The sequence below is a fragment of the Phocoena sinus genome, chromosome 3, assembly GCF_008692025.1.
Source record: "Phocoena sinus isolate mPhoSin1 chromosome 3, mPhoSin1.pri, whole genome shotgun sequence".
In the NCBI taxonomy this organism is placed as follows: domain Eukaryota; kingdom Metazoa; phylum Chordata; class Mammalia; order Artiodactyla; family Phocoenidae; genus Phocoena; species Phocoena sinus.
In genome coordinates, this window is record NC_045765.1 from 9,753,308 (window position 1) to 9,763,117 (window position 9,810).

Here is a 9,810-nt window from a genome sequence, read left to right on the forward strand (position 1 = left end):
TGAACCATTTAAAGTGTACAGTTCAGTGGCTTTTAGTATATTCACAATGTTTTGCAACCACCACCGCTATCTAGTTCCAGAACACTTCCATCACCCCTGAAAGGAGACCTTACACCCATTAAGCAGTCACTCCCCATTTCTGCCTCCCCCCCCCCAGCCCCTGGCAACCACTAATCTTTCTGTCTCTGTGGATTTGCCTATCCTGGATATTTCATATAAGTGGAATCATATAATATGTGACATTGTGTAACTGGATTCTTTTACATAGCATGTTTTTGAGGTTCATCCATGTTGTAACATGTATTAGAACTTCATTACTTTTTATAGCTGAATAATATTCCTTTCTATAGATGGACCACATTTTGTTTATCCATCCGTTAATGGACATTGGGGTTGTTTCCACCTTTTGGCAACTGAAACTAATGCTACCGTGAACATCAGTGTACACATACTTGATCCAGTACATGTTTTCAGTTCCCTTAGGTATATACCTAGGAGTGAAATTGCTGGGTCATATGATAACTCTATGTTTAACTAATTGAAGAACCATCAAACTGTTTTCCACAGTAGCTGCACCACTTTGCATTCCCACCAGCAGTGTACGATGGTTCCAATTTCTCTGCATCCTCACCAACACTTGTTATTTTCCTTTTTTGTTGTTGTTAATAGCCATCCTAGTAAGTTTGTCGAGCTGATTTTTTTTTTTTCCTTGCGGTACGCGGGCCTCTCACTGTTGTGGCCCTTCCCGTTGCGGAGCACAGGCTCCGGACGCGCAGGCTCAGTAGTTGTGGCTCACGGGCGCAGCCGCTCCGTGGCATGTGGGATCCTCCCGGACCGGGGCTCGAACCCGTGTCCCCTGCAGCGGCAGGCGGACTCTCAACCACTGCGCCACCAGGGAAGCCCTGGCGAGCTGATTTTTACATGACTTTTTTGCTCCCCCCACCCTTGTTGCACATGACGATTTTTCGTCTTTTTGTGTGATGCATTTATGGTGCACCAACTCTGGTGATGTGCCTCCATCTGGGTGAGGCTGTATGCCTTTCACTACCAGGGTGTCTGATTTCATGTTAGTGTGGTTGTGTTTGGGTGTGCCCCCTGTGGTTGTGCATTAGTAGTTCAGTTGTGTGACTAAATAATTATACACAGTATCAGAGACAGGTGGCTGTGACTATGTAAGGTTGTGGCGTGTGATCGTGTCTGTGTCTGATGTATAACTGTGTACCTGACTACATCCAAAGTGTGTTTGTGAATGGTTGTGTGGATGTGTTTTACACTGTTGTGTCTCAGGCTTCGTCTGTGTTTGCTGGGATTGTGTGACTGCATCTTCTATAGTTCTGTGACGATATACCCAGGACTCTCCATGTGCCTGTTTGGTTGTGACTAAATCGTGTGTGTGTGATTTGGGTAACTGTGTATGATTGCCAGCGCCTGATTATGAATTCTATGTCTGAGGGATTGTGTGACTGTAACATCATGTAACCAACGTAGTGGATGGTTGTTTTTGTGCCTGAGATTATGTGTCTGTGCATGGTCTATGTGACACACAGACACACAAGTATTTGTGCAGGGACTATATGGGGTGTGTGACTTAGGGACCAGGAGATTTGTGTCATTATGTAATTGCATAGTGAGTGTGTGTGTGTGACTATGAACTATGTGTCTGTGATGTGTGTCTGTGTCACCCACCTGGACTCCTTTGGCACCACAGTCTCTGATGCAGAACCTCAGATTCCCTCCCCCGAGTGGGGTAGAAATCAAGAAGCAGCCAGGTCTCCTGAAGGTCAGGTGTTTCCTATGGCCCGATCCAACCTTCCCATGCCACGCAGGAGAGGGAGTCACCTCCTCCTTCCCAGCCCCCATCACGCGGGAGCAGCTCTAGTTGCACCAGCCTCAGCCTCCATGCAGCTACACTCCCTGCAATGCCGCCTGGGTTGGGGGGGTGTCCATGGTAGAAAGTGACGGCTGATTGGCAGGGGCCTCTCCTGCCACTGGGCTCAGACCTGGGAGCTCACTACCCAGGAAATTTAAAACCAAGTTAATCCCCAGCCCCCAGCCCTCCCACTCACCAGGGACAGAGCCTTGGCTGTTCTGGGTCCCCACCTGATAGCAGCCTCCAACATCTGGGGAGTCTGATAATGCTTGGCTTGGCAGGGAGTTCATGCCAAGTCCCGCCATCAGCACGGTTGCTGCTGTTTACGGGGAAGGGGAGAGCTGCAAGGTCCTGGTCAGGGGCAAGGGGGTCTTGAAGCTCCTTCCCAGAATCCCCATTCTGCCTGTCACCCCCTTCTCCAGGAAGGTAACTGAGAACAGGCTCCAAGTTTCTCCTTCTTTGGGAACCCAGTGCCTCACTTTGCCCAACCCCTGAACCCCCAGCCCCTGAACATCTGATTGGCTTTGGATACAGGATCAGTCTTTAAGGCTCAGCCCCAAACAGGCCTAGGCGAAGTCTGTTCCCCCAGAAACGGTGACCCCCGCCTTTGCCTGTCCCTTATCAGGGGCTGCAGCCAATCAGCTGAGGGCAGAGAGGAGCCCTCCAAGGGGCCATCAGAGCCTCAGAGCCCACGAGGCCGCCAAAGGAGAGGAGGCCTGAGCCCCAGGGTGGGCACCAGCCAGCCATGGCTGCAGCGGAGACCGCCTTGCCCTCCATCAGCACGCTGACCACCCTGGGCCCCTTCTCGGACACACAGGAAGACTTCCTCAAGGTGGGGCCAGCGGGGTCTAGATGGGCTGCCAGGGGTTCCGGGCCCAGGCCACAGAGCTGGGGGATCAGGTCTGAATCTTGCCTTGGAATTCAGAGACCTGGTCAGCACTGGGTGTCCTCAGTGCAGGCCAGGGCTCTGAACTTGGTCTAAGGGCCTATTTCTGTCATAGAAAACTCAGGCTGGGAACTGAACAACTCAGGGATCTAGGCTCAGTGAGACACCCCCAGATATCAGAGGGAAATGGCAGATGTGTCTAGGGGACATCCAGGAATTAATCTTGGAATTAATCTTGCTGGGGGACAGGGAAGACGAGGAAGATTCTTGGGGGAAACTGAGGCGAGGCTGAGCCTCCCCCAGCCTTCCATTCTTGACTCTGCCACCCCTTCCCCCTTGCCTGAGTGTGGCTCCAGATAATGTAAGCCTTATCTCCTGTCTCCAGCCTGACCGATAGACCTCTGTCTCTGGAGCTGAGGTGGTGGGGGGAGGGGGGGAAGGACAATGTGAGGGACAGACTGACATGACAGACAAGCAAACAAGACCCCTTTACTGAGCCTCTAGCCAGTCTGCCCCCATCAGGGCATCCGGCCCCCACCGTCTCCGGGCAGGATACCCTGGTGTCCACTGAAGCTTCGTGCTACCCGCTCCCTCCCACAGTGGTGGCGCTCTGAAGAGGTGCAGGACTGGGGCCCAGGCCCCCCCGACCCCACAGGGCCACCCCTTCACGTGAGGCCTGAGTTGGAGGACACGCCCGGGGAGGACGAAGACGATGAGAGGGACGCGGCTACCCCCTGGGACCTGGATCTCCTCCTCACCAACTTTCCGTGCCCAGAGCCGGGCAGCGCGCCCCAGACCTGCGTCCCCCAGACTTGCGCTCTGGCGCCTGGCGAAGGTTCCGGGGTGCAATTCCCACTGCCGCCCGAGACTCTGGGCGCGTACGCGGGCGGCCCGGGGCTGGTGGCTGGGCTCTTGGGTCCCGAGGAGCACCCGGGCTGGGCGCGCCCGACCCCACGAACCCCGGCTCCCGATGCCTTCGTGGGCCCAGCCCTGATTCCAGCCCCCGAGCCCAAGGCGCTGCCGCTGCAGCCGATGTACCCGGGACCGGGTGCGGGTTCCTCCAGCAGCTATTTCCCCCGGACGGGTCTTTCAGTGCCTGCAGCGCCGGGAGCCCCCTACGGGCTGCTGTCCGGGTACCCTGCGCTGTACCCGATGCCGCAGTACCAAGGGCACTTCCAGCTCTTCCGCGGGCTCCAGGCTCCGGCGCCCGGTCCCGCCACGCCCCACTCCTTCCTGAGTTGTCTAGGGCCCGGGACGACGGGTGCAGGACTCGGGGGGACCACAGGAGACCCAGGAGGGACCGCGGAGGCCGCGCCATCCAAGCGCAGCAGGCGATCGTGGGCGCGCAAGAGGCAGGCTGCGCACACGTGCACGCACCCGGGCTGCGGCAAGAGCTACACCAAGAGCTCTCACCTGAAGGCGCATCTACGCACGCACACAGGTGAGGGGGCAGGGCCCGGTGCAGGGGCGGGGCTGGGTGGGACCTTGGGAGCCTAGAGCTGCAGAGGAGCTGGAAATCAGGAGCAAGGGGCGGGGCTAAAGCAAAGTCTCGGAGCAAAAGGCTGGGCAGAAGGAGCTGGGGACGAGTCTGGAACATCAGGAGCCGGATGGGAAGTAGTGCGGAAGGCATGTGGGGACGGAGAGAGGACATGGAGAACCTGGGAAGCATTTCAAGGAACCGAGGGCTAAGACCTGGGCCAGGGACGGGCCGAAGAGGAGAAAGCCAGGCAAGCTGTGTAGGGGCCGGGGCTAGAGGAGGGACTGCGGGGAGAGGACAGCTCGAAATACCAGGGGCGGGGCCAAAGACCCAGGGTTCAGTTTTGGGGCAAGCGGGAGCGGAGTTAGGTGTTCTGGGGTGGTAGCCAGGACTTTACAGAGTGGGTTGCTTGGTTAGACTGTAGGGGGCGTGCTGGAGCTCAGGAGAGTTAGTTTCAGGGGCCCGGACGCAGGGGCAGATCCTGGAGAGCAAAGGGAAATGGCTGGGAAATACAGGAGGGTAGGCATAGGAGGAGAAGCCGGGTCCTGAGGAGCCAAAGACAGGGGAGGGGACGTGGAACAGAGGCGGGGAGGAGGAGGAATGAGGCCTATGCATAGGGGTCCGCTCAGAGGATGGGGCCACGTGTACAGACCCGTCCAGGAACGCAGGGAGGAGGGGCCACGTCTAGCAGGGGGGAGAGCATAATCACTGGGGACAGGGCCTAGAACACCAGGTGGATTTCGGGGCTCAAGGGCCAAGGCCAGGGACAGGATTGGGCAGCAGCTTGAGGGTCCCCTGGTGCAAAGGAGGGGCTGGGACATAGGGGCTGTGCCAAAGGACGAAGATTGTGGCGGCATTAGGACGCAGGGGCAGGGTACCGGGCACAGGAAGTAAGGCTAGTAGTGTAGAGGGCGCGACCTGTGACCAGGAAGTGAAAAGGGGCCTGGCGCCAGCAGGCACAGAAGAAGAAGGGTCGGGGTAGCAGAGGCCGGTCCTGGGTACAGATTCAGACACTCCCCGAGAGTGAGTGCCTCCTTAAATGTCACGACCTAGGCGCCTCACTTGCCTCACCCTAGTCCCGGCCGAGGCTAGGAGGGAGGACTCTGGGACCAGGTGTGGGGCACAGTGGCTTTCAAGGCTTCCTCGTGCCCCCAGGGGAGAAGCCATACGCCTGCACGTGGGATGGCTGTGGCTGGAGGTTCGCGCGCTCCGACGAGCTGACCCGTCACTACCGAAAGCACACCGGTCAGCGTCCCTTCCGCTGCCAGCTCTGTTCGCGTGCTTTTTCGCGCTCGGATCATCTGGCCTTGCACATGAAGCGTCATCTTTGAGCCCCGCCCCGGCACTTGGACCTTTTCTGGGGACAGGGGTTAGAACAAGAACGGATCCAGGCACGGTGGTTTTCCCTCGGATGAACCCTCGTCTGGACTCTTGGGCCCACAGATCCACCAAGGACTGGCCCATAGACAGACCTGGGGGAGCCTCCAGCAGAAGTTCCCACATGTCCTTGGCTAAAGGGAGCCACAGTCACACACGGTCATGTAGACCGAGCGAGATAGACCTCCAAATAAACGGACTCAGGTGGATACTTAGATACTTCTGACAAAGAGACAGACCCTCAGAGAGCTGGACCATCAGACCAGCTCACAGGTGGCCCTAGACAACGGAGGCGTTGTGCGGTGAGGCTTCCCAGAGACCCTTGTTCTAGAAGAAGGCTTCACACTGTGACTCCTGAGCCTCCACATAGCGGCTGGCATTGCTGTGAATGGTTACGGGTCTCGTAAAAATGCTCCTCCCAGATAAAGCTTCAGTGTTGGTCTGAATTTGTGGGTTTTGGTGTGGAAGTTGGGAAGAAGCTTAACCCCAGAGGTGATATTGGGGAGCCATACACACGCTACATTCTCCTCTCCTAAAACTGGGCAACCCTCCTCAGGCACTTGCAGCCGGTCCTTCCCCCACCCCAAGGTCAGGCTACATTGTCCCTGCCTCCTGCCTCGAAACCCAGGGACATTCACGGGGACCATCTTCCTCCACTTAAGAATCCTCAGCCCGGGGGCTTCCCTAGTGGCACAGTGATTAAGAATCCACCTGCCAATGCAGGGGACACGGGTTCGAGCCCTGGTGGGGGAAGATCCCACATGCCGCGGAGCAACTAAGCCCAAGGGCCACAACTACTGAGCCTGCGCTTTAGAGCCCGCGAGCCACAACTACCGAGCCTGCGTGCTGCAACTATTGAAGCCCGCACGCCTAGAGCAGGTGCCCCGCAACGAAAAGCCATCGCAAAGAGAAGCCCGCGCTCGGCAACGAAGAGTAGCCCCCGCTCACCGCAACTAGAGTAAAGCCCACGCGCAGCAACGAAAACCCAACGCAGCCAAAAAAAAAAAAAAAATCCTCAGCCGGGTCCCAGAGCCCCGTCATCCTTCACCCTGTCATCATCCAAAGTGACCCCTTGGCTAGCTCAGCGACGGTGGCGGGGGGTGGGGGGAACGTGCGGAATGAAAAGGGGGAGGACCAGGAGGGCAAGCGTCCTTTAAGGGAGCAAAAATCACAAGAGTTGGACCTCAGGCTGTAAGGCAGGAAAGGAAAAAAAAAAAAATCCAAATTTACCTCCGACGGAGAAGCCAGGGGAGGAGCGAGGTTCAGCGGAAGAGTGTTAACTGGGATTAGCCAGAATTGAAAGAGACGGAGGCGGGGCCTGCTGGAGGGGCGTGGGCTGTGATTGGCCAGGAGTAGAGCCGGAGGCCGGACACTGGAAACCACCTGGCCATGAGAGGCCGTGTCTGGGCCCAGCCAGAGCGTGCAGCCTATCAGGGACTAGTCTGCCGGAAGCAGGAGGAGGCCCCAGGCTGGCCCGGTCGGGGGCGGAGCCTGCAGGGAGTGACTGCCCGGAAGAAAGCCGAGCCCTCTAGAGGATCCTTGACAACCTATTCAAACCTCTGCTTCTCACCTCGCGGGCGGAGTCTCCATCCTCGTGAAGCCTGGGCCTGGGTTCCCAGGCGGATTTGGGGAAGTGAAAGTCACCAGAGGCCGGGTGTGGCCCAGCTCGTGACCCTGCGCCTTGCGGTCCTGACACAGCTAGAGCTCTGAGCTCATGGACGCCCTGAGTTTGCTGCTATTGGCCGCGCTGCTCTGGGTCCCTGTAGGGACCCTGACCTGCTACGGGGACTCGGGGCAGCCTGTGGACTGGTGAGTGCGCGGGAGCCGACCATCCCTCCAGGGCCGCATTGGGGATTGCTGCGTTCCTAGGTGAAGACGGGTTCCTTCTCTTCTCCCGCTATTCTGTCCATTTCCTAACCTCCAGGTTCGTCGTCTACAAGCTGCCGGCCCACAGCGGGCCCGGAGATGCGGCGCAGAGGGGGCTGCGGTACAAGTACTTAGACGAAGACTCAGGGGGCTGGCGCGACGGTGCGGGGTTCATCAGCAGCTCCACGGGGGCCGTGGGCCGCAGCCTGCTGCCGCTGTACCGAAACACCACCAGCCAGGTGAAGACGCCCCCGGCGGAACCAGGGGTGGGACTCTAGGGTGGGCCCGACTTGGGGGAACCTTCAAGTTGCCCCTGTCCATCATCCCCAGCTCGCCTTTCTACTCTACAATGACCAACCGCCTCAATCCAGCGGGTCTCAGGACTCTTCCAGCCGTGGGCACACGAAGGGTGAGGCCAGACTGGGGACTGGGGAAGAGTTCTGGTTTCCCTGTGCATTTCCCCCAGCTAACCCATGAGTTGCCGGGGGGTGGGGGGGTGGGGGGTGGAGAGTGGGCTGCTCTGTCAGGCCCTAGCCATCTGTTTCCTTATTTTAAATCAACACTGTCCTTCCTCTGGACTATGAGAATCGATGGCTGTGGAAACTGAGCTCAGCGGTGGTTCTGACCCTGCCCACTGGTCCTGTGGTCCAGGCCCCCTACAGACTGAGTGTTCCTGGGTTGCACATGTGCTTGCTGGGATGCCTCAAGCAGTCCCCCTGATCTCCAATTTCTGGTTCAGGTGTGCTGCTCCTGGACCAAGAAGGGGGCTTCTGGTTGATCCACAGCGTTCCGAACTTCCCTCCACCTGCCTCCTCTGCTGCGTACAGCTGGCCTCCTAGTGCCCGGAACTATGGGCAGACCCTGATCTGTGTATCTTTTCCTCTCACCCAGTTCCTGGATATCAGTGAGTGGAGACGGGGAGGCAGGGTGAGTCCCTGATTCCCAGGCTAGAGTCTTGGAACAGTCCCTCGTTTTCTTCTCCCCTTGCCCTCCAGGCAGACAGCTGACCTACACCTATCCCCTCGTGTATGACCACAGGCTGGAAGGGGACTTCGCCCAGAAATTCCCCCACCTGGAGGAGGTAATCAAGGGCCATCACGTTCGCCAGGGACCATGGAACAGCAGTGTAACACTCACATCAAACAAAGGACACGTGTTCCAGAGCTTTGCCAAATTTGGAAACTTTGGAGATGGTGAGCCTTGAGGTTGACAGTTGGAGAACTTTTTCTGCAGAGGGGGTGTCTGGTGTGTCCATGGCCGAGGGCAGGTCATGGCTAGGGACTAGAACACCTTGGAGTCATAATCACATGAGAGGTAAACAACCAATATACCTGTGTTCAAATATTGGTTTCTGGCTGTGTGATACACGATTTAACCAGGGCCTCAACTTACCTTTTTGAAGAGTGGGAATAATGGTATGAACTTTAAAGGGCTGTTGAGTGGCATGATGTATATAAAGCATTTAGTAAGGGCTATTAGTCTTGATGTTGTAATTCTCCAGATTGCCAGGAACTGATAACTGAGGAAACAGCTCAGAGATGGGAAGGGGCCTAGGGAATCCCTAGCAGTGATCCTGACCCTGTCCATGTCCTCTTTCCATCTTCTGCAGACCTGTACTCTGGCTGGTTGGTGGAGGCCCTTGGCAGTGACCTACAGGTCCAGTTCTGGCAAAGATCTTCTGGCATCCTGCCCTCCAACTGCTCTGGGGTCCAGCACGTACTGGATGTGACCCAGACGGCCTTCCCTGGGCTAGCTGGGCCAACCTTCAGTGCCACAGAAGACCATTCCAAGTGGTGTGTAGCCCCAGAAAGGCCCTGGGCCTGTGTGGGTGACATGAATCGGAACAAAAGAGAGGAGCACCGGGGTGGGGGCACACTGTGTGCCCAGCTGCCCGCCCTCTGGAAGGCCTTCCAGCCTCTGGTGAAGGCATGGGAGCCCTGTGGAAAGTAGAGCAGGGCCTTCTCTCTAGGAAGCCCAGCAGAGCATATAAGAGCTAAGGCTCAGGGGCCAGTTTGGACTTCAGTTTGAATCTATTTAGCCTCTTCCTATCTGTTTGGCCTTAATGTGCCTTAACCTCTCTGTGACTCAGTCTACTCACCTGCAAAACGGGAATCATAGCACCGCACTCAGGATTGTTGAGGAATAAAAAGAAATTGGTAAATGAGGCTGCTAGTCTTTTCTTCAGGTGGGACTCAGAAGAGCACTGCAGTTTGCTGAGGGTCTGGGGGCAGCTGGCACATAGGTGAGACACAAAGTGGGACCACAAGGAAGGGCCGACCAAGACTCACCTCCCCTCTTTATGGTAACCGGGACTGGAGTTCCACCCCTCAACAA

General features: G+C 57.1%; 3 protein-coding genes across 9 annotated transcripts in view; 2 read left to right on the top strand and 1 right to left on the bottom strand.

Moving 5' to 3' along the window:
• The window catches only part of GCDH (glutaryl-CoA dehydrogenase), a 16,297-nt gene extending 9,402 nt beyond the window's left edge, over positions 1-6,895 (bottom strand). For 3 of the 7 annotated variants that reach the window (XR_004349211.1, XR_004349212.1, XM_032626793.1), the window contains exon 1: positions 1,687-2,028. Coding sequence is in view for 3 of the 7 variants with exons in the window: in XM_032626793.1 (XP_032482684.1) it covers positions 1,687-1,860 (174 nt within the window). In the remaining 4 variants the exon portion in view is untranslated. Of the gene's footprint in view, positions 1-1,686; positions 2,032-6,840 lie in introns of those variants that run through there. The other 4 variants (XM_032626794.1, XM_032626798.1, XM_032626797.1 and 1 more) reach the window with 4 other exon arrangements.
• On the top strand, positions 2,072-6,056 carry KLF1 (Kruppel like factor 1). Its single transcript, XM_032626800.1, has 3 exons — positions 2,072-2,702; positions 3,357-4,197; positions 5,389-6,056. The coding sequence occupies exons 1-3, from the start codon at positions 2,616-2,618 to the stop codon at positions 5,562-5,564; spliced, it is 1,104 nt and encodes a 367-aa protein (XP_032482691.1). The 5' UTR covers positions 2,072-2,615; the 3' UTR covers positions 5,565-6,056.
• A 213-nt stretch (positions 6,896-7,108) lies between the features above and the next one.
• DNASE2 (deoxyribonuclease 2, lysosomal) lies at positions 7,109-9,637 on the top strand. The gene is given in 7 exon segments (XM_032626799.1): positions 7,109-7,419; positions 7,535-7,715; positions 7,807-7,885; positions 8,216-8,380; positions 8,472-8,669; positions 9,086-9,423; positions 9,426-9,637. Coding segments are annotated over 7 exon segments (1,104 nt in total). The 5' UTR covers positions 7,109-7,324; the 3' UTR covers positions 9,474-9,637.
• The last annotated feature ends 173 nt before the right edge of the window (positions 9,638-9,810 follow it).